This window comes from Heterodontus francisci, chromosome 29 (genome assembly GCF_036365525.1).
Source record: "Heterodontus francisci isolate sHetFra1 chromosome 29, sHetFra1.hap1, whole genome shotgun sequence".
NCBI classification, from domain to species: Eukaryota; Metazoa; Chordata; class Chondrichthyes; order Heterodontiformes; family Heterodontidae; genus Heterodontus; species Heterodontus francisci.
Window position 1 is genome coordinate 12,989,971 of NC_090399.1, and position 24,259 is coordinate 13,014,229.

General features: G+C 45.9%; 2 protein-coding genes across 2 annotated transcripts; both read right to left on the bottom strand.

The window, feature by feature from the left end:
- Nucleotides 1-11,420: 11,420 nt before the first annotated feature.
- Nucleotides 11,421-13,873, bottom strand: LOC137346132 (heat shock 70 kDa protein 1A-like). Its single transcript, XM_068009451.1, has one exon. It carries the CDS (start codon nucleotides 13,758-13,760, stop codon nucleotides 11,829-11,831), a length of 1,932 nt encoding a protein of 643 aa, XP_067865552.1. The 5' UTR covers nucleotides 13,761-13,873; the 3' UTR covers nucleotides 11,421-11,828.
- A 7,690-nt stretch (nucleotides 13,874-21,563) lies between these two features.
- LOC137346133 (heat shock 70 kDa protein 1-like) lies at nucleotides 21,564-23,989 on the bottom strand. Its single transcript, XM_068009452.1, has one exon. The coding sequence runs from the start codon at nucleotides 23,898-23,900 to the stop codon at nucleotides 21,969-21,971; it is 1,932 nt and encodes a 643-aa protein (XP_067865553.1). The 5' UTR covers nucleotides 23,901-23,989; the 3' UTR covers nucleotides 21,564-21,968.
- Between the last annotated feature and the right edge of the window lie 270 nt (nucleotides 23,990-24,259).

Genomic DNA, 24,259 nt, shown 5'->3' on the forward strand with positions numbered 1-24,259 from the left:
ACTGGCAGACATGATGTTTTCTGGCGAGAGAGAAAGAAAGGGAGGCACACAGCCTTCTCTGCTGCTCGTCTCTTCTCTGTGTCACAAAACTTCCAGCATTTTTTCAGAGACAGACAGAGAGTCACATGGTCCTTTCAAACCCCTTGGTTGTTAATGAGGTCCAAAGTGTAAAATCCATAACCTCTCTCAGGTGGTGTCATCAGTGTTCACCCACTGGAGGGAGGTCTCCACTTATGAATGCCTCGAAATGGCTTTGAATGTCCTGCTAACGAGGATGATCTGGATAATCTATGCATTTAGCCAAAGCATTGTTCAGGCTGGGCTTCTTCTTAGATGTCTGGCTCTGGTTGGGGTCTTGGAATGTGCAAAGATGTTTTGGATGCAAATTGCAGTGGCCATCTTGGATGCCAGTTTTTTTAAATGTTAGTTCTTAAGATTTTGCCATTAAAAGTCAAATGTAAGTTTCCACCCAATGAAATTAATATTTCTCATTTGGGATATAGGGTTTTCTTCACAACAGTGACTGCTCCCCAGCGGAAGATGAGTGAGGACAGCACAGGGTCAGACATTAAATGCACTGCATCCTGCAGGGACATCGCAAACATTTTTTTATTGGGAATCAAGTGCCTTCTTATTGAGTCTTGAAATGTCTGTTTTTCCAATTGGCCGTGTTTCAACCCAGACATCTTGATCTCGCCCTGGCAACTGTAGAGACCGAAACACACTATTCCCAACCTTGTTGTCAACTTTCACCCCGAGATGAACTTCCAACCACATATCCGCACCATCGCTAAAACTGTCTATTTCCATCTCTGTAACATTGCCCAACTTTGTTCATGCTGCAGAATCCTTCATTCATGGCTTTGCTACCTCTAAACCTGACTATTCCAATGCACTCCTGACTGGCCTGCTACATTCCACACCCTGTAAACTTAAAATCATTGAATGGTTACAGCACAGATGTGGTCTGTCGTGTCTATGCTGGCTCTCTACTAGAGCAACTCACCTAGTCCCACTCTTCTGTCTTTTTCCCAAAGCCGTGCAAATGTTTTCTCTTCAGATAATTATCCAATTGCCTTTGAAAGCCTCGATTGAATTTGCCTCCATTCCACGCTCAGGCAGTGCATTCCCGATCCTAAGCGCTGGGTGTGTAAAAATGTTGTTCCTCTTGTCTCCATTGATTGTTTGGCCAATCACTTTCAACCGGTGTCCTCCGCTTCTCGATCCTTCTGCCAAAGGGAACAGGTTCTCCTGTTCTCCCTTGTCCAGCCACTCATGATTTTGAACACTTCTATCAAATCTCCTCTTAACCTTCTCATGTCAAAGGAGAAAGCTCCATCTTCTCCAATCTATCCATGTAATAGAAGCTCCTCATTCCTGGAACCATTCTCGTGAATCTTTCCTGTACCTTCTCTAATGCCTTCACATCCTTTCTGAAGTTTGGTGCCCAGAACTGGACACAATACTCCAGTTGAGGCCCAAGCAGTGGTTTATGCAGGTTTATCATAACCTGCTTGCTTTGGTACTCTGCCTCCTTTTCTAAAGCCTCGGATCCCATAATGCTTTATTAACTGCTTTCTCAATCTACCCTGCCACCTTCAATGATTTATGCACCGATAGCCCAGGTGCCTCTGCTCCTACACCCTCTTTGCAATTATACCCTTTGTTTTATATTGCTTCTACTGGTTCTTCCTAGCAAAATGTATCACTTGAACTTGAGATCATTAGAGACTCTGTATCCTTACACCAAATCCCATTCACCTATTGCCCTTGTGCTCACTAAGCTACATTGGCTCTTAATCAAGCAACGTATCGATTTTGAAATTTTCATCCTTGTTTTCAAATCCCTCTTTAGCCACGCCCCTCCCTATCTCAGTAATTCTGTCCACTTGAGTATGTCCGATTTTAATTGCTCCACATTGGTGGCCATGACTTCGGTTGCCTAAGCACTAAATTCTGAAATTCCCTTCCGAAACCGCTCCAGCTCTCTACCTTTCCTGCCCAAAGAGAACTGTCTTAAAATCCACCTTAAAACCCAACACTTTGCCCATGTTTTTAGCCATCAGCCATAATATTGCCTTATGTGACTAGGTGTCTAATGTTGTTTTATAATTCTTCTATGAAACTCCTTGGGATGTTTTATTACATTACAGAAGAACATAAGAAATAGGAGGCGGAGTAGGCCATTGGGCCCCTCAAGCCTGTCCCGCCATTCAATAAGATTATGACTGATCTGCCCCAGACCTCAACTCTTTCATGCTATCTCCTCATAGCCGCCAACTGCCCCATATTTCAAACATCTGTCTACCTCCTGTTTAAATACTTTCAGTGATCTAGCCTCCACAACTCTATGGGGCGGAGAATTCCAGCCATTCACTACCCTCTGAGAGAAGAAATTCCTTTGCATCTCAGTTTTAAATGAGTGACCCCTTATTCTGTAACTATGTCCCCTGGTTCAAGATTCCCTCACTAGTGGATACATCTTCTCATGCCATCTTCTGAAACGCCATAGCGTACGAGGCTTTGGGCCAAGTGCTGGAAAATGGGATTAGAATAGTTAGGTGTTTGATGGCCGGCACGGACACGATGGTCTGAAGGGCCTGTTTCTGTGCTGTATAACTCTATGACTCTATAACATCTACCCTGTCAAGCCCCCTCAGAATCTAGTACATTTCAATAAGATTACCCTTCATTCTTCGAAACTCTAATGAATAAAGGCCTAACCTATTTAGCTGTTACTGATAAGTCAACCCTTTCATCCCAGTAAACAGTCCAGTGAATCTCTTGAACTGCCTCCAATGCCAGTTTATCCTTTCTTAAATACGGGGACTAAAACTGTGCACAGTACTCCAGGTGTGGCCTCACCAACACCCTGTACAGTTGTAACAAGACTTCCCTATTTTTAACCAACCCCGAGCAATAAAGGCCAAAATTCCATTTGCTTTCTTAATTACTTGCTGCACCTGCAAGCTAACCTTTTGTGTTTCATGCACAAGAACACCCAGATCCCTCTGTGCTGCACTTTTTTGGAGTCTCTCTCCATTTCAATAACAGTCTGCCTTTTGATTCTTCCTACCAAAGTGGAAGACCTCACACTTCCCTACATTAAACTCCATCTGCCAAGTTTTTGCCCACTCACTCAACCTATCTATAATCCCCTTGCAGATTACTTATGTCCTCATCACAACATGCCCTCCCACCTATTTTGGTACCGTCAGCCAATTTGGATATATTCCACTCTGCCCCCTCCTCCAAGTCATTAATATAGATAGTAAATAGTTGAGGCTCTAGGACTGATCCTTGTGGCACTCCACTAGTTATGTTTCTCCAACCTGAAAAAGACCCATTCATCCTGTCTCTCTGTCTTCTGTGTGTTAACCAATCTCCAATCCATGCTAATATATTACCCCCAATACTGTGAGCTCCTTTCTTGTGCAATAATCTTTGATGTGGCACCTTGTCGAATCCGAATACACTACATCTACCGGTTCCCCTTTATTAACTCTGCTTGTTATATCCCCTAAGAACTCTAGCAAATTTGTCAAACATGATTTCCCTTTCACAAAACCTGTTGACTCTGTTTAATTGTATTAAGCTTTCCTAAATGTTCTGCTATTTCTTTCTTAATAATGGACTCTAGCATTTTCTCAACGACCGATGTTAGGCTGAGTGGCCTATAGTTTCCTGCTTTTTGCCTCCCTCCTTTCTTGAACAGGGACGTCACATCAGCAGTTTTCCAAATCGCTGGGACCCTTCCAGAATCCAGTGAGTTCTGGAAAATTTTGACCAATGCCTCCACTATCTCTGCAGCCACTTCCTTCAGAACCCTTGGATGTAGGCCATCAGGTCCTCACGACTTGTCTACCTTTATCCCATTAGTTTGTCAAATAATTTGTCCCTCGTGATAGAGACTGTTACAAGATCTTTCCTCCCATTAGCTCTTTGCATATTTGATATCTGTGGGATGTTTATGGTATCCTCCACTGTGAAAACCGATGCAAAATATTGGTTTATATTATCTGCCATTTCCCTGTTCCCCGTTATCAATTCCTCGGTCTCATCCTCCAAGTGTCCCACTTTCACATCAGCTACTCTCTCTTTTTACATACCCATAGAAGGTCCTGCTGTTTGTTTTTATATTTCTTGCCAATTTACTTTCATAATCAATTTTCTCTCCATTAGCTTTTTAATCATCCGTTGCTGGTTCCCAAAAAATTCCCAATCCTCCGGTCGACCACTAGTTTTCAATTTGTATGTCTTAGTTTTTGTTTGCATACACTCCTTGCCCGTCTTTGTTAACCATGGATGGTTCATCCTTCTCATCGAGTCTTTCTTTTTGACTGGGAGAAATTTTTGCTGAGCGTTATAAATTATACGGTTAAATGTCTGCCACTGCTCATCCACTGACCTTCCCCTTAGTCTATTTTCCTAGCCCGCTTTAGGCAAATCTTTAGAACATAGAACATAGAACATTACAGCGCAGTACAGGCCCTTCAGCCCTCGATGTTGCGCCGACCTGTGAAACCATCTGACCTACACTATTCCATTTTCATCCATATGTCTATCCAATGACCACTTAAATGCCCTTAAAGTTGGTGAGTCTACTACTGTTGCAGGCAGGGCGTTCCACGCCCCTACTACTCTCTGTGTAAAGAAACTACCTCTGACATCTGTCCTATATCTATCACCCCTCAACTTAAAGCTATGTCCTCTCGTGTTTGCCATCACCATCCGAGGAAAAAGGCTCTCACTATCCACCCTGTCCAGCCCTCTGATTATCTTATATGTCTCTATTAAGTCACCTCTTCTCCTCCTTCTCTCTAACGAAAACAACCTCAAGTCCCTCAGCCTTTCCTCGTAAGACCTTCCCTCCATACCAGGCAACATCCTAGTAAATCTCCTCTGCACCTTTTCCAAAGCTTCCACATCCTTCCTATAATGCGGTGACCAGAACTGCACGCAATACTCCAGGTGCGGCCGCACCAGAGTTCTGTACAGCTGCAGCATGACCTCGTGGCTCCTAAACTCGATCCCCCTACTAATAAAAGCTAACACACCATATGCCTTCTTAACAGCTCTATTAACCTGGGTGGCAACTTTCAGGGATTTATGTACCTGGACACCAAGATCTCTCTGCTCATCTACACTACCAAGAATCTTCCCATTAGCCCAGTATTCTGCAATCCTGTTACTCCTTCTGAAGTGAATCACCTCACACTTTTCCGCATTAAACTCCATTTGCCATCTCTCAGCCCAGCTCTGCAGCCTATCTATGTCCCTCTGTAACCGACAACATCCTTCGGCACTATCCACAACTCCACCGACCTTCGTGTCATCCGCAAATTTACTAACCCACCCTTCTACACCCTCATCCAGGTCATTTATAAAAATGACAAACAGCAGTGGCCCCAAAACAGATCCTTGCGGTACACCACTAGAAACTATACTCCAGGATGAACATTTACCATCAACCACCACCCTCTGTCTTCTTTCAGCTAGCCAATTTCTGATCCAAAGCACTAATTCACCTTCAATCCCATACTTCTGTATTTTCTGCAATAGCCTACCGTGGGGAACTTTATCAAACGCCTTACTGAAATCCATATAGACCACATCCACGGCTTTACCCTCATCCACCTGTTTGGTCACCTTGTCAAAAAACTCAATAAGGTTTGTGAGGCATGACCTACCCTTCACAAAATCGTGCTGACTATCTCTAATGAACTTATTCTTTTCAAGATGATTATAAATCCTATCTCTTATAACCTTTTCCAACATTTTACCCACAACCGAAGTAAGGCTCACAGGTCTATAATTACCAGGGCTGTCTCTACTCCCCTTCTTGAACAAGGGGACAACATTTGCTATCCTCCAGTCTTCCGGCACTATTCCTGTCGACAATGACGACATAAAAATCAAGGACAAAGGCTCTGCAATCTCCTCCCTGGCTTCCCAGAGAATCCTAGGATAAATCCCATCTGGCCCAGGGGACTTATCTATTTTCACACTTTCCAAAATTGCTAACACCTCCTCCTTGTGAACCTCAATCCCATCTAGCCTAGTAGTCTGTATCTCAGTATTCTCCTCGATAACATTTTCTTTCTCCACTGTAAATTGTAAATTGGAAACTGTAAATTGTAAATTGTCCTCTATAATTGTTTAAGTTGAGGACACTGGTTTGAGACCCGAATTGCTCGCCCTCAAATTGAATTTGAAATTCTACCATGTTGTGATCGCCATCCCCTAGAGGATCCTTAACTACGACATCTCTTATTAATCCTACCTCATTACACATTACTAGATCTAAAATAGCCTGTTGCGAGGTAGGTTCTGCAATGTATTGCTGTAAGTAACAACCCCTGATGCAGTCTACAAATTCGTCTTCCATGTTACCTCTGCCAATCTGATTTGTCCAGTCAATATGCAGATTAAAATCACCCATGACAATTGTAGTGCCCTTCTTACGCACCTCCGTTATTTCCCGATTCATACTTTGTCCTACATTAAGGCAGCTCTTCGGGGATCGATGGACGGACCCCACCCATGACTCCTTCCCCTTGCTATTCCTTATTTCCACCCAAACTGATTCCACATCACGATGTATTGCACCTATATCTGTACTCACCACCGCACTGATACCTTCCTTCATTAACAAAGCTACCCCATCTCATATATATACGCTATATGCAAGTATAATTTGTTGTTTTTGATGGAGGGATGGCTTTATAATCTCATCAGATGCACAATTGCACTGCAAATCTGAAAAATGCACAAGTAGTCAACAGCGGAAAAGAAAAAGAGAAAGAACTTGCCTTGATCCTGACTCACACTTACTGGTCAAGTAACCCAGGGGATTGTTCTGGGGACATCGGTTCTAATCCCAACACAGCAGAAGGTGGAATTTAAATTCAATTAATAAATATGGAATTAAAAAAAGCTAGTCTAATGATGGCCATGAAACCATTGTCGATTGTTATAAAAACCCATCTGGTTCGCTAATGTTCTTTAGGGAAGGAAATCTGCTGTCCTTATCTGGTCAGACCTACGGGTGACTCCAGATTCACAGCAATGTGGTTAACTCTTACATGCCCTCTGAAATGGCCTAGCAAGCCACTCAGTTGTATCTAACCGCTACAAAGACAGTAAAAAAGAATGAAACCGGACGGACCACCTGGCATCGGCTTAGGCACCGGAAACGACAATGGCAAACCCAGTCCTGTCAACCCTGCAAAGTCCTCCTTACTAACATCTGGGGGCTTCTGCTAAAGTTGGGAGAGCTGTCCCATAGACTAGTCAAGCAACAGCCTGACATAGTCATACTCACTGAATCACACCTGACAGACAATGTCCTGGACACTGCCATCACAATCCCCGGATATGTCCTGTCCCACCGGCAGGACAGACCCAGCAGAGGTGGCGGCACAGTGGTATACAGTCGGAAGGAAGTTGCCCTGGGCATCCTCAACATTGACTCTGGACCCCATGAGGTCTCAAGGCATCAGGTCAAACATGGACAAGGAAACCTCCTGTTGATTCCCACCTACCGCCCTCCCTCAGCTGATGAATCAGTACTCATCCACGTTGAACAACACTTGGAGGAAGCACTGAAGGTGGCAAGGGCACAGAATGCACTCTGGGTGGGGGACTTCAATGTCCATCACCAAGAGCGGCTCGGTAGCACCACTACTGACCGAGTTGGCCGAATCCTAAAGGACATAGCTGCTAGACTGGGTCTGCGGCAGGTAGTGAGGGAATCAAGAAGACGGAAAAACATACTTGACCTCGTCCTCACCAATCTGCCTGCCGCAGATGCCTCTGTCCATAACAGTATTGTAGGAGTGACCAACGCACATTCCTTGTGGAGACGAAGTCCCACCTTCACATTGAGGATGCCCTCCATCATGTTGTGTGGCACTACCACCGTGTTAAATTGGATAGATTTCGAACAGATCTAGCAATGCAAAACTGGGAATCCATGAGTTGCTGTGGGCCATCAGCAGCAGCAGAGTTGTACTCATCCACAATCTGTAACCTCATGGCCCGGCATATCCCCTACTCCACCAGGGGACCAAACCTGGTTCAATGAAGAGTGCAGGAGGCCATGCCAGGAGCAGCACCAGGCAAACCTCAAAATGAGGTGTCAACCTGGTGAAGCTACAACCCAGGGCTACTTGCATGCCAAACTGTGTAAGCAGCATGTGATAGACAGAGCTAAGCAATCCCATAACCAACGAATCATTTCTAAGCTCTGCAGTCCTGCCACATCCATCCGTAAATGGTGGTGGGGAATTAAACAACTAACTGGAGGAGGTGGCTCCACAAATATCCCCATCCTCAATGATGGGGGAGCCCAGAAAATCAGTGCGAAAGAGAAGGGTGAAGCATTTGTAACAATCTTCAGCCAGAAGTGCCAGATCCATCTCGGCCTCCGCGTGAAGTCCCCTGGATCACAGATGCCAGACTTCAGCCAATTCAATTCACTCTGCGTGATATCAAGAAACGACTGAAGGCACTGGATACTGCAAAGGCTATGGGTCCTGACAATATTCCGACAATAGTACTGAAGATCTATACTCCAGAACTTGCCGTGCCCCAAGCCAAGCTGTTCCATTATGACTACAACACTGGCATCTACTCTGTAACATGGACAATTGCCCAGGTATGTCCTGTACACAAAAAGCAGGACAAGTCCAAACAGCCAATTACCGTCCTATCAGCCTACTCTCAATCATCAGGAAAGTGATGGAAGCTGTCATCAACAGTGCCATCAAGCGGCACTTGCTTCGCAATAACCTGCTTAGTGATGCTCAGTTTGTGTTCCACCAGGGCCACTCAGTTCTTGACTTCATTACAGCCTTGGTGGGAACAGCTTGGATTGGGGTGCGGCAAAAACTGGAGCACAGGTCTTCAGTACCATTGCCGAAATATTGTCAGGCCCATAGCCTTTGCAGTATCCAGTGCCTTCAGTCGTTTCTTGATATCACAGAGCCCTAGCAAAACTGAAGTCAATGGGAATCAGGGGGAAAACTCTCCGCTGGTTGGAGTCATACCTAGCACAAAGGAAGATGATTGTGGTTGTTGGAGATCAATCATCTGAGCTCCAGGACATCACTGCAGGTGTTCCTCAGGGTTGTGCCCTAGGCTCAACCATCTTCACCTGCTTCATCAATGATCTTCCTTCAATCATAAGGTCAGAAGTGGGGATGTTCGCTGATGATTGCACAATGTTCAGCACCATTTGCAACTCCTCAGATACTGAAGCAGTCCATGTAGAAATGCAGCAAGACTTGGACAATATCCAGGCTTGGGCTGATAAGTGGCAAGTAACATTCGCGCCACACAAATGCCAGGCAATGACCATCGCCAACAAGAGAGAAGCTAACCGTCTCTCCTTGCCATTCAACGGCATTATCATCGCTGAATCCCCCACTATCAACATCCTAGGGGCTACCATTGACCAGAAACTGAACTGGAGTATCCATATAAATACCGTGGCTACAAGAGCAAGTCAGAGGCTAGGCATCCTGCGGCGAGTAACACACCTCCTGACTCCCCAAATCCTGTCCACCAAGGGCTATTAGGAATGGGCAATAAATGCTGGCCTGGCCTGCAACGCTCACATCACATGAATGAACAAAAAAACAATTACGCCGTGCTTGCTGACCAACATTAGCTTCTAGACCATCAAGGCCACAAATCTAAAATTCTCATCCTGACATTGAGATCCCTCCATGGAATTGCCCCTCCCTATCCCTGTAACCCTGTCCAACCCTACAGTTCTCCGGGGTCTCAGTGCTCCTCCAATTCTGACGTGCAACCCTGATTTTGTTCACTGCACCACTGGCAGGCATGCCTTCAGCCGTCTCGGCCCTCACATTTGGAATTCTCTCCCTCAAGCTCTCTACCTATCTCTTTTGGATAATGCCTGCACAACCTTTTGTTGATCTGTCCCAATATTTATTTATGTGGTTCGGTGTGAAATGATCAGATACTGTGCTTGATTGGCGTTGGTTGTGGGATAAATGTTGGCCAGGATTCTGGAAAAACCACCCTTGCTTTTCTTTGGAATAGTGCCATGAGATCTTTTACAACACCTGAGATGGGGCCTCGATTTAGCATCTCATTGAAAAGTCAGCAGATTTGCCATTGTAACACTGTCTCGGTGGTGCAGTGGGAGTATCAACCTACATAATGGGATGAAGTCTCTGGTGTGGGGTTTGACTCTCGATCTTCTTGAGGTCACTGCTGAGCGAAGGTTGAGAGTGCAGATCCAACACCGTCTGTGTTGTACCAACAATTAGCTTGTTTGAAGTAGGGTTTAAATAGTGTCCTGAAAGAGGTGGAGTGGTGTAGGGAGGGAATCCCATGGCTTAGGGCCTAAATTCCTGCTGTGGAAGTCTCTCAGTATCTTTGTATATGAAGTCGACGCATCTATTGGGCTTTGTAATTGTCTTATTACCTCTGACACAGAGTGTCCTAGTTGAACAGTTGCAGAGTGCAACATTGCCACCTGCAGTCTTAGCAGGGGAACTGGTGCTTCTCTGCTATTGAACTTGCTGGACTGTGAGATCAGCAGAGTCACAGTTCAGCCTACCCTCAGCAGAAAGAAATAAGAGGCAAAGGAGGTTCATAAGATGGGCAAAGCCCCTGTAACAATGACTAACAGAGATTATTTGCAGAGATGAAATAAATTTTTTAATTAATTACCATCCAGTGAGTTTGGTTTCTGTTAGACTGGTTTGATTTACATTGATATGAACATAGAAAATAGGAGCAGGAGTAGGCCATTTGAGCCTGCTCCACCATTCATTATGATCATGGTTGATTATCCAACTCGGTAGCCTATTCCCACTTTCGCCCCATACCATTGGGAACATCTTTCCTGCATCTACCCTGTCAAGTCCTGTTCATATTTAGTCTGCATGAAAATACACCAATGGTGTCCATAGGTGTGTATTGTAATTTGGACCAGCGCATCAACTACTTGTATTTCGATAGTGTCTTTAGCATTGTAAAATGTTCAGTATACGATGACTTTGTGAGAGAAAAAGAATAGACTGGACCTTGCATCTTCTCTGCAGGTTGTAACAGAGATATGACATTTTATCCCCTGACATATATTCATTTAATTTACGCCAAGGCTTGTTTGAAAGTTCTGTCAAATTTCTTTTTAATTCAGTGACTGCTCTTCAGAAATAGTATTTCACTGGCTGTAAAACACTATGGGACATGCTGAGCTCACAAAAGGAGTGATATAAAAAAAATTAAAATCTTTCTTCCCAATTGCACCAGAAATGAAAAAATCCCAGTGATGGTGTTAAACATACGCGGGAATTAAATTGACCAATAGGAAAATAGATCAATATTTCAAGGCACAGATTTAAAAGTGTATTCAAGGCAGAAAGCACCACAAATAAAAGTAGTAAGTAAATAAACCTTTTATTAGATTTAAAAAAAAATTAGTCCAGCTGTCAACAAGTTTACATTATCAGCAAAATATAGAAGTACTAAATTAAGTCCTTCTCTGTACATGGAGAATATTTCTATACAGATCAAAAACAACAAGATGACCCTTTTCAATCGCATTCAGTAAATCAATTTATAAAGTGATTAAAATTTACAAAAGTCAGCACGTCACAGCTTCAGTTTACAGAAGAGTACTGCCAACATTCGGAAGAGTCAGAGCGGATCACTCAGTGTAGCACTGACAGCATCTAGCCCAGCCAAGTCCTCCACTGTCAGTCTGGAACACCAATGACACAACCTATGTAACATTGAGCTCTCATAAAAGAGTCCAAAATTGTTATATATGTTAGATTTCCAGTCTTTTAATCCACCTCCTCCACAGTTGGTCCTGTGTATGTGGCTTTTCCAGCCTCGGTTCTGCAAGATCCCCCTGCGGCTGTTGATGCTCCTCCTTGGTACAGGTTGGTAATGATGGGACGGCAGAGTTTTTCCAGCTCTTTCAACTGGTACTGAAACTCCTCCTTCTCTGCCATCTGATTGTTCTCCAGCCACAATATTGCCTGGTTGCACTGGTCAATGATCTTCTTCTTATCTTCCTCACTGATCTTACTTCTCACATTCTCATCCTCCACTGCGCTCTTCATGTTGAAGGCGTAGGACTCCAGCGAATTCTTGGCTGCGATCTTTTGGCGTTGGACTTCATCCTCAGTTTTGTACTTTTCTGCATCCTGCACCATCCTCTCAATTTCCTCCTTACTCAGCCTGCCCTTGTCATTGTTGATGGTGATCTTGTTTGTTTTACCAGTGCTCTTGTCAACAGCAGAAACATTTAGGATGCCATTGGCATCAATATCAAAGGTGACCTCAATCTGTGGCACACCACGGGGGGCAGGAGCAATGCCACTCAAGTCAAATTTGCCCAGAAGATTGTTGTCCTTGGTCATGGCTCTCTCCCCTTCATACACCTGAATAAGGACGCCAGGCTGGTAATCAGAGTAGGTGCTGAAGATCTGAGTCTGCTTGGTGGGAATGGTGGTGTTACGCTTGATGAGTGTGGTCATGACTCCTCCTGCTGTCTCAAGACCCAGAGACAGAGCAGCGACATCCAGGAGAAGTAGATCCTGAACATTCTCCGACTTGTCCCCCATCAGGATAGCCGCTTGAACAGCTGCCCCATAGGCCACGGCCTCATCAGGATTGATGCTTTTGTTCAGCTCCTTGCCATTGAAGAAATCCTGCAGCAATTTCTGGATCTTGGGGATGCGGGTGGAGCCGCCAACCAAGACAACATCATGGATGTGCGATTTGTCCAACTTGGCATCTCTCAGAGCTTTCTCCACTGGTTCCAGAGTGCCTCTGAACAGGTCAGAGTTCAGCTCCTCAAACCGAGCCCTGGTGATGGACGTGTAGAAGTCTATGCCTTCAAACAGAGAGTCAATCTCAATACTGGCTTGAGTGCTGGAAGACAGGGTTCTCTTTGCTCTCTCACAGGCTGTCCTCAGCCTCCTGACTGCCCTCTTGTTCTGACTGATGTCCTTCTTGTATTTACGCTTGAACTCCTCAATGAAGTGATTGACCATGCGATTATCAAAGTCCTCTCCACCCAAGTGGGTGTCACCAGCTGTCGATTTCACTTCAAAGATACCATCGTCAATGGAGAGAACAGACACGTCGAAGGTGCCACCTCCCAAGTCAAAGATGAGAACATTGTGTTCTCCTCTGCCCTTCTGGTCTAGGCCGTAGGCAATGGCAGCTGCCGTCGGCTCATTGATGACACGGAGGACATTGAGACCAGCGATCACACCAGCATCTTTGGTTGCCTGGCGCTGGGAGTCATTGAAGTAAGCGGGCACAGTGATAACAGCATTGGTGACAGTGTGTCCCAGGTAAGCCTCAGCCGTCTCCTTCATCTTGGTCAGCACCATTGAGGAGATTTCCTCAGGGTAAAAGGTTTTATCCTCACCCTTGTACTCGACCTTCACCTTGGGCTTCCCGGCATCATCCACCACCTGGAAGGGCCAGTGCTTCATGTCAGATTGGACCACTGGGTCGTCAAATTTCCTCCCGATGATCCTCTTGGCATCAAAGATGGTGTTGGGTGGGTTCAGAGCCACCTGGTTTTTGGCCGCGTCTCCAATGAGCCTCTCGATGTCGTTGAAGGCCACATAGCTGGGGGTGGTGCGGTTGCCCTGGTCATTGGCGATGATCTCCACCTTGCCATGCTGGAAGACCCCCACGCAGGAGTACGTGGTTCCTAGGTCGATACCAATGGCTGTTCCCTTAGCTGCAGGCATTTTCTGTCTTGGTAAAAGTCACTTAAATTCACTCTGCTGCTGCTGCTGTTGTTGCTGCTGCTGCTAAGTTTTCCACTCGCAACAATCCCGCTCCCAACTGGTCACCTCTCCAAGTTCAATGGTAACTCAAGTCACTGCAGCTCCGCCCTTTATAAAGCCTCAGCGCAGAGCAGGGGGCGGCACCTAGCGGTTGCTTGACGCGGCCTGGACCAATCAGAACGCGGCTTTGTGAGATCACCGCAGAAGGTTGGAGAAGGTTCTGAAGCGGCGGCCAATCGCAGCGCGGCAAGTCCGTGACACGCCGAGAGTCCGAGAGGTTTCTGGAAGCAGCGAGTCCGTGGAAGAAGCTTCTGGAAAGAGGTGGAAATTCCCCCAGGAATCCGGGGAAAAGGGAGGGAATAGGGAAAGGAGGGGGGAAACAGAACCGGACTGTGATCAGCTGGGAGCTGGTGGCCGCGGGCAGGAGGAGCAGAGCGACGAGGAGGTTGCCAACTCTCCCGGAATACCCGCGTGTCCGAGGAAAATGAGGATAAATCTCCTGGACAAGCAACACCCGGGAGAAAAACACACAGAGACATTGGAAAAGTTGTGTTTTTTCAATTTTAAAATCTTTTGTCAGATAGTTTTCAGTCACCCGCAATCAAAATAACTATCACAAATGGAGCTGAAGACTTGAACAATTGATTGTAAAATGAAGTGAAGCTGCAGGTTGGGTTTGAAAGAGCCAGCAGAGATGAGATGGACCTGAGTCCAGCAGATGGGGCTGAACCTCCTTTTAACTCCTTCTGACAGGAGAGTGTTACAGCCAAGTGAGGAGGGGGATCACAGTTGCCCCTCTTGTCTTTCCTCTTATCTGACAGTGGTTGTGCTTACCCCCTCTGTGAGTGTTTTACCTTTTCACTTTAGTGTGACTGTGAAATAACCAATTGGACAGGTTTTCTCGAGTTTAAACAAAAAAGAGGTAAATTTATTCTACTTAGCAATCTAAGACCAGTTTCAAATAATTAAAAATACCCTACGTATTCGCCACACATTCACCCGAGTGCAAAGTAGGTTATTTTGGTTGGATTAAAGTCCAGAATAAATAAAAGGTAAATACCCCGGCGGTGGTGTTGGAAGCTTTGGTGATCTTCCGGCTGAAGTTGCATTGAGAAAGTCCGTAGCTGGTCAAAGTGAACTTTGTGGCTGGCCCACTATGCTCAGGGTTTTCTTGAAGGCAAACTTGTAGGTGGCTCTCTTCCCCTTGTCTCTGGCTGTAGCTGTCTGTCGGCTTGTAGGGTCTACAGCCGCAGAGGGTTTTCAAACTTGATGTTTTCTGGCGAGAGAGAAAAGAAGAAAGGGAGTCACACCGCCTTCTCTGCTGTTATAGTCTCAGTTACTGCTTGTCTCTTCCACTTATGAATGCCTCGAAATAGCTTTGAATGTTTTGCTAACGAGGATGATCTGTATAATCTACTCATTTAGCCAAAGCATTGTTCTGGCTGGGCTTCTTCTTAGATGTCTGGCTCTGGTTGGGGTCTTGGAATGTGCAAAGATGTTCCAGATGCAAATTGCAGTGGCCATCTTGGATGCCAGTTTTTAAAAAAAGTTTCCTCTGAAGATTTTGCCATTAAAAGTCGAATGTAAGTTTCCAACTAATGAAATTAATATCTCTCTACCTTTCCCGCCTTAAGAGTGCACAGTACTCCAGGTGCCACCTCACCAACACCCTGTACAGTTGTAACAAGACTTCCCTATTTTTAAACTCTAAGCCCTAGCAATGAAGGCCAAAATTCCATTTGCCTTCTTATTTACCTGCTGCTCCTGCAAGCTAACTTTTTGTGTTTCATGCACAGGAACATCCAGATCCCTCTGTGCTGCTCTTTTTTGGAGTCTTTCTCCATTTAAATAATAGTCTGCATTTTGATTCTTCCTACCAAAGTGGAAGACCTCACACTTCCCTACATTAAACTCCATCTGCCAAGTTTTTGCCCACTCACTCAGCTTATCTATATCCCGTTGCAGATTCCTTATGTCCTCATCACAACATGCCCTCCCACCTATTTTGGTACTGTCAGCCAATTTGGATATATTACACTCTGCTCCCTCCTCCAAGTCATTAATATAGATAGTAAATAATTGAGACTTTGGGACTGATCCTTGTGGCACTCCACTAGTTACGTCTTTCCAACCTGAAAAAGACCCACTAATCCCGACTCTCTGTCTTCTGTGTGTTAACCAATCTCCAATCCATGCTACCACATTACCCCCAATCCTGTGAGCTCCTATCTTGTGTAATAATCTTTAATGTGGCACCTTATCGAATGCCTTCTGGAAATCCAATTACACTACATCTTCCGGTTTCCCTTTATTAACTCTGCTTGTTATATCCCCTAAGAACTCTAGCAAATTTGTCAAACATGATTTCCCTTTCACAAAACCATGTTGACTCTGTTTGATTGCGTTAAGCTTTCCTAAATGTTCTGCTATTTCTTTCTTAATAATGGATCCAGCCTTTTCCCAACGACCGATGTTAGGCTGACTGGCCTATAGCTTCCTGCTTTTTGCCTCCCTCCCTTATTGAACAGGGGCGTCACATCAGCAGTTTTCCATTTTGCTGCAACCCTTCTGGAATCCAGTGAGTTCTGGAAAATTTTGACCAATGCCTCCACTATCTCTGCAGCCACTTCCTTCAGAACCCTTGGATATAGGCCATCAGGTCTGAAAAATGCACAAGATTAGACAGTAGTCAATAGCAGGAAAGAAAAATAGAAAGAACTTGCCTTGATCCTGACTCACAATTATTTCCATTCACTCATTAATGGACTAGTAACCCAGAGACCCAGGGTATTGCTCTGGGGAGCTGGGTTCAAAACCCACCACAGCAGAAGGTGGAATTTGAATTCAATTAATAAATCTGGAATTAAAAAAAAGCTAGTCTAATGATGGCCATGAAACCATTGTCGATTGTTGTAAAAACCCATCTGGTTCACTAATGTCCTTGAGGGAAGGAAATCTGCTGTCCTTACCTGGTCTGGCTTACATGTGACTCCAGACCCACAGCAATGTGGTTGAGTCTTACATGCCCTCTGAAATGGCCTCGCAACCCACTCAGTTGTATCTAACCGCTACGAAGTCAATAAAAAAGAATGAAACTGGATTGACCACCCGGCATCGACCTAGGCACCGGAAACGACAATGGCAAACCCAGCCCTGTGGACCCTGCAAAGTCCTCCTTCCTAACATCTGGGGGTTGTGCAAAAGTTGGCAGAGCTGTCCCACAGACTAGTCAAGCAACAGCCTGACATAGTCACACTCACTGAATCACACCTGACAGACAAGGTCCCAGACATCGCCATCACCATCCCCAGGTATGTCCTGTCCCACCGGCAGGACAGACCCAGCAGAGGTGGAGACACAGTGGTATACCGTCGGGAGGGAGTTGCTCTGGGAGTCTTCAACATTGACTCTGGAGCCCATGAAGTCTCATGGCATCAGGTCGAACATGGACAAGGAAACTTCCTGCTGATTCCCACCTACTGCCCTCCCTCAGCTGATGACTCAGTACTCTTCCATGTTGAGCAACACTTGGAGGAAGCACTGAGGGTGGCAAGGGCACAGAATGTACTCTGGGTCGGGGACTTCAATGTCCATCACCAAGAGTGGCTCGGTAGCACTACTACCGACTGAGCTGGCCGAGTCCTAAAGGACATAGCTGCTAGACTGGGTATGCGGCAGGTGGTGAGGGGACCAGCAAGGGGGGAAAATATATTTGACCTCATCCTCACCAATCTGCCTGCTGCAGATGCATCTGTTCATGACAGTATTGGTAGGAGTGACCACCGCACAGTACTTGTGCAGACGCAGTCCCATCTTCACATTGAGGATCCCCTCCATCGTGTTGTGTGCCCCCAGAACCATGCGACCTGGGATAAATTTCGAACTGATCTAGCAATGCAAAACCTGGCATCCATGAGGTGCTGTGGGCCATCAGCAGCAGCAGCAGCAGCCTTGTACTCAACCATAATCTGTAACCTCATGGCCCGGCATATCCCTCACTCTACCATTACCATCAAGCCAGGAGACCAACCCTGGTTCGATGAATAGTGCAGGAGGGCATGCCAGGAGCAGCACCAAGCATACCTCAAAATGAGGTGTCAACCTGGTGAAGCTACAACACAGGACTATCTGTGTGCCACACTGTGTAAGCAGCATGCGATAGACAGAGCTAAGCGATTCCCATAACTGACGGATCAGATCAAAGCTCTGCCATCCTGCCACATCCAGCCGTAAATGGTGGTGGTCAATTAAACAATGAACTGGAGGTGGTGGCTCCACAAATATCCCCATCCTCAATGATGGGGGAGCCCAGCACATCAGTGCGAAAGATAAGGCTGAAGCATTTGCAACAATCTTCAGCCAGAAGTGCTGAGTTGATGATCCATCTCAGCCTCTTACTGAAGTTCTCAGCATCACAGATGCCAGACTTCAGCCAATTGGATTCACTCCGCGTAATATCAAGGAACGACTGAAGGCACGGGATACTGCAAAGGCTATGGGCCCTGACAATATTCCGGCAATAGTACTGAAGACCTGTGCTCCAGAACATGCCGTGCCCCAAGCCAAGCTGTTCCAGTACAGCTACAACACTGGCATCTACCCTGCAATGTGGAAAATTTTTTTTTTTTTTTTTATTTCCAAAATATACTTTATTCATAAAAATCTGTAAAAATTACATTGCCAAACAGTTTCCAAACAGTACCAAAAAATACAAACATTGCAAGGGAGATCAGTTTCCTTCAATACTGTCATGAGTTTCTTCCCAACCCTTCCGTTTCTCAATTGTCATGTCAATTACAGTTTTACATTTACAGCAATTCAGAATATTAACGATACAGTTCGAGGGGTTTCCCATGGATCCAGCCCCTCAGTCCAGCTTGGTGGGGGAACCTTACACTGTGGTCTTTCCCCATTGAGCCTTTGCTGCGGCTGCCCCAAGCTTTAGTGCGTCCCTCAGCACGTAGTCCTGGACCTTGGAATGTGCCAGTCTGCAACATTCGGTGGTGGACAACTCTTTACGCTGGAAGACCAGCAAGTTTCGGGCAGACCAAAGGGCGTCTTTCACCGAATTGATAGTCCTCCAGCAGCAGTTGATGTTTGTCTCGGTGTGCGTCCCTGGGAACAGCCCATAGAGCACAGACTCCTGTGTTACAGAGCTGCTTGGGATGAACCTTGACAAAAACCACTGCATCTCTTTCCACACCTGCTTTGCAAAGGCACATTCTAGGAGGAGGTGGGCGACCGTCTCTTCCCCACCACAGCCCAGGTATGTCCTGTACACAAAAAGCAGGACAAGTCCAACCTGGCCAATTACTGTCCCATCAGCCTACTCTCAGTCATCAGTAAAGTGATGGAAGGTGTCATCAACGGTGCCATCAAGCGGCACGTGCTTAGCAATAACCTACTCAGTGACGCTCAGTTTGTGTCCCACCAGAGCAACTCAGCTCCTGACTTGATTACAGCCTTGGTTAAAACATGGACAAAAGAGCTGAACCAAGAAGTGAGGTGAGAGTGACTGTCCTTGATATCAAGGCAGCATTTGACCGAGTATGGCATCAAGGAGCCTTAGCAAAACTGAATGGGAATTGGGGGAAAACTCTCCGCTGGTTTGAGTCATACCTAGCGCAAAGGAAGATGCTTGTGGCTGTTGGAGGTCAATCATCTGAGCTCCAGGAGATCACTGCAGAAGTTCCTCAGGGTAGTGCCCTAGGCCCAACCATCTTCAGCTGCTTCAGCTGTTCAATCATGAAGTCAGAAGTGGGCATGTTCGCTGATGATTGCACAGTGTTCAGCACCACTCGCAACTTGTCAGACACTGAAGCAGTCCGTGTTGAAATGCAGCAAGACTTGGATAACATCCAGGCTTGGGCTGATATGTGGCAAGTAACATTCGCACCACACAAGTGCCAGGGAATGAGCATCTCCAACAAGAGACAATCTGCGCTTGACATTCAATGGCATTATCATCGCTGAATCCCCCACTATCATCAGCTTACGGGCTACCATCGACCAGAAAATGAACTCTGGTAGCCATATAAATACGGTGGCTACAACAGCAGGTCAGAGGCTATGAATCCTGCAGTGAGTAACTCACTTCCTGACTCCCCAAAGCCTGTCCACCAAGGGCAATTAGGGATGGGCAATAAATGCTGGCCTGACCTGTGATGCCCACATCCCATGAATAAATAAAAAAATTGCTTGCTGACCTACATTAGCTTCTAGACTGTAAAGGCCACAAATCTAAAATTCTCATCCTCATATTTAGATCCCTCCATGGACTTGTCCCTTCCTATAACCCTTTCCAACCCTAAAAATCTCCGTGCTCCTCCAATTCTGACGTGCAACCCCAATTTTGTTCAATCCACCACTGGCAGGCATGCCTTCAGCTGTCTAAGCCCTCAGATTTGGAATTCCCTCCCGGAAGTTCTCTACCTCTCTCTTTTGTATAATGCCTGCACAGCCTTTAGTTGATCTATCCCAATATCTATTTATGTGGTTCGGTGTGAATTGACCAGATACCGTGTTTGTTAGATGACGGTTGTGGGATAAATGTTGGCCAGGATTCTGGGAAAAACACCCTTGCTTTTCTTTGGAATAGTGCCATGGGATCTTTTACAGCCACCTGAGGGCAGACAGGGCCTCGATTTAGCATCTCATTGAAAAGTCAGCAGATCTGCCATTGTAATACTGTTTCGGTAGTGCATTGGGAGTATCAGCCTACATAATGGGATGAAGTTTCTGGTGTGGGGTTTGAACTCTCGATCTTCTTGTGGTCACCGCTGAGCGAAGGTTGAGAGTGCAGATCCAACACCGTCTGTGCTGTACCAACATGTAGCTTGTTTGAAGTAGGGTTTAAATAGTGTCATGAAAGAGGTGGAGTGGTGGAGGGAGGGAATCCCATGGCTTCGGGCCTAAATTCCTGCTGTGGAAGTCTCTCAGTATCTTTGTGTTTGAAGTCGACGCATCTATTGGGCTTTGTAATTGTCTTATTACCTCTTGACACAGAGTGCCCGAGTTGAACAGTCGCAGAGTGCAACATTGCCACCTGCAGTCTTAGCAGGGCAAATGGTGCTTCTCTGCTTTTGAACTTGCTGGACTGTGAGGTCAGCAGAGTCACAGTTCAGCCTACCCTCAGCAGAAAGAAATAAGAGGCAGGGGAGGTTCATAAGATGGGCAAGGCCCCTGTAACAATGACTAACAGAGATTATTTGAAATAAATTTTACAATGAATTGCCAATTAGTGAGTTTGGTTTCTGTTGGTCTGGTTTAATTTAGTCTGTATGATAATGCACCAATGGTGTCCATATGTGTAATTTTGACCAGCGCATCAACTACTTGTATTTATATAGTGTATTTCGCATCGTAAAACGTCCAGAATACGATGACTTTGTGAGAGAAAAAGAATACACTGGACCTTGCATCTTCTCTGCAAGTTGCAACAGAGATCTGACATTTATCCCCTGACCTATATTCATTTCATTTACACCAAGGCTTGTTTTAAAGTTCTGTCAAATTTCTTTTTAATTCAGTGACTGCCCTTCAGAAATAGTATTTCACTGGCTGTAAAACAATTTGGGACATGCTGAGCTCACAAAAGGGGCAATATAAAAAAATCTTTCCTCCTAATTGCACCAGAATTAGAAAAAATCCCAGTGATGGTGTTAAACCTGCGCGGGAATTACATTGACACATCGGAAAATAGATCAATATTTCAAAGCACAGATTTAAAAATATATTCTTGGCAGAAATCACCACAAATAAAAGTAATAAGTAAATAATCGTTTTATTAGACTTTCTTAAAAATTCAGTCCAGTTGTCAACAAGTTTACATTATCAGCAAAATATAAAAGTATTAAATTAAGTCCTTATGTATACATGGAGAATATTTCTATGCAGATCAAAAACAACAAGATAACCCTTTTCAATAGCATTCAGTAAATCAATTTATAAAGTGATTAAAATTTACAAAAGTCAGCACGTCACAGCTTCAGTTTACAGAAGAGTACTGCCAACATTCGGAAGAGTCAGAGTGGATCACTCAGTGTAGCACTGACAGCATCTAGCCCACCCAAGTCCTCCACTGTCAGTCTGGAACACCAAAGACACAATCTATGTAACATTGAGCTCTCATAAGAGTCCAAAATTGTTATATGTTAGATTTCCAGTCTTTTAATCCACCTCCTCCACAGTTGGTCCTGTGTATGTGGCTTTTCCAGCCTGGGTTCTGCAAGATCCCCCTGCGGCTGTTGATGCTCCTCCTTGGTACAGGTTGGTAATGATGGGACGACAGAGTTTTTCCAGCTCTTTCAACTGGTACTCAAACTCCTCCTTCTCTGCCATCTGATTGTTCTCCAGCCACAATATTGCCTGGTTGCACTGGTCAATGATCTTCTTCTTATCTTCCTCACTGATCTTACTTCTCACATTCTCATCCTCCACTGCGCTCTTCATGTTGAAGGCGTAGGACTCCAGCGAATTCTTGGCTGCGATCTTTTGGCGTTGGACTTCATCCTCAGTTTTGTACTTTTCTGCATCCTGCACCATCCTCTCAATTTCCTCCTTACTCAGCCTGCCCTTGTCATTGTTGATGGTGATCTTGTTTGTTTTACCAGTGCTCTTGTCAACAGCAGAAACATTTAGGATGCCATTGGCATCAATATCAAAGGTGACCTCAATCTGTGGCACACCACGGGGGCCAGGAGCAATGCCACTCAAGTCAAATTTGCCCAGAAGATTGTTGTCCTTGGTCATGGCTCTCTCCCCTTCATACACCTGAATAAGGACACCGGGCTGGTTATCAGAGTAGGTGCTGAAGATCTGAGTCTGCTTGGTGGGAATGGTGGTGTTACGCTTGATGAGTGTGGTCATGACTCCTCCTGCTGTCTCAAGACCCAGAGACAGAGCAGCGACATCCAGGAGAAGTAGATCCTGAACATTCTCCGACTTGTCCCCCATCAGGATAGCCGCTTGAACAGCTGCCCCATAGGCCACGGCCTCATCAGGATTGATGCTTTTGTTCAGCTCCTTGCCATTGAAGAAATCCTGCAGCAATTTCTGGATCTTGGGGATGCGGGTGGAGCCGCCAACCAAGACAACATCATGGATGTGCGATTTGTCCAACTTGGCATCTCTCAGAGCTTTCTCCACTGGTTCCAGAGTGCCTCTGAACAGGTCAGAGTTCAGCTCCTCAAACCGAGCCCTGGTGATGGACGTGTAGAAGTCTATGCCTTCAAACAGAGAGTCAATCTCAATACTGGCTTGAGTGCTGGAAGACAGGGTTCTCTTTGCTCTCTCACAGGCTGTCCTCAGCCTCCTGACTGCCCTCTTGTTCTGACTGATGTCCTTCTTGTATTTACGCTTGAACTCCTCAATGAAGTGATTGACCATGCGATTATCAAAGTCCTCTCCACCCAAGTGGGTGTCACCAGCTGTCGATTTCACTTCAAAGATACCATCGTCAATGGAGAGAACAGACACGTCGAAGGTGCCACCTCCCAAGTCAAAGATGAGAACATTGTGTTCTCCTCTGCCCTTATTGTCTAGGCCGTAGGCAATGGCAGCTGCCGTCGGCTCATTGATGACACGGAGGACATTGAGACCAGCGATCACACCAGCATCTTTGGTTGCCTGGCGCTGGGAGTCATTGAAGTAAGCGGGCACAGTGATAACAGCATTGGTGACAGTGTGTCCCAGGTAAGCCTCAGCCGTCTCCTTCATCTTGGTCAGCACCATTGAGGAGATTTCCTCGGGGTAAAAGGTTTTATCCTCACCCTTGTACTCGACCTTCACCTTGGGCTTCCCGGCATCATCCACCACCTGGAAGGGCCAGTGCTTCATGTCAGATTGGACCACTGGGTCGTCAAATTTCCTCCCGATGATCCTCTTGGCATCAAAGATGGTGTTGGGTGGGTTCAGAGCCACCTGGTTTTTGGCCGCGTCTCCAATGAGCCTCTCGATGTCGTTGAAGGCCACATAGCTGGGGGTGGTGCGGTTGCCCTGGTCATTGGCGATGATCTCCACCTTGCCATGCTGGAAGACCCCCACGCAGGAGTACGTGGTTCCCAGGTCGATACCAATGGCTGTTCCTTTAGCTGCAGGCATTTTCTGTCTTGGTAAAAGTCACTTAAAGTCACTCTGCTGCTGTGAAGTTTTCCACTTGCAACAATCCAGCTCCCAACTCGTAACCTCTGCAAGTCGATTGTAACTCAAGTCACTGCAGCTCCTCCCTTTATAAAGCCTCAGCGCAGAGCAGGGGGCGGCACCTAGCGGTTGCTTGACGCGGCCTGGACCAATCCGAACGCGGCTCTGTGAGCTCACTGCAGAAGGTTGGAGAAGGTTCTGAAGCGGCGGCCAATCGCAGCGCGGCAAGTCCGCGAGACGTGGAGAGACCGAGAGGTTTCTGGAAGCAGCGAGTCCGTGGGCGAAGCTTCTGGAAAGAGGTGGAAATTTCCCCAGGAATC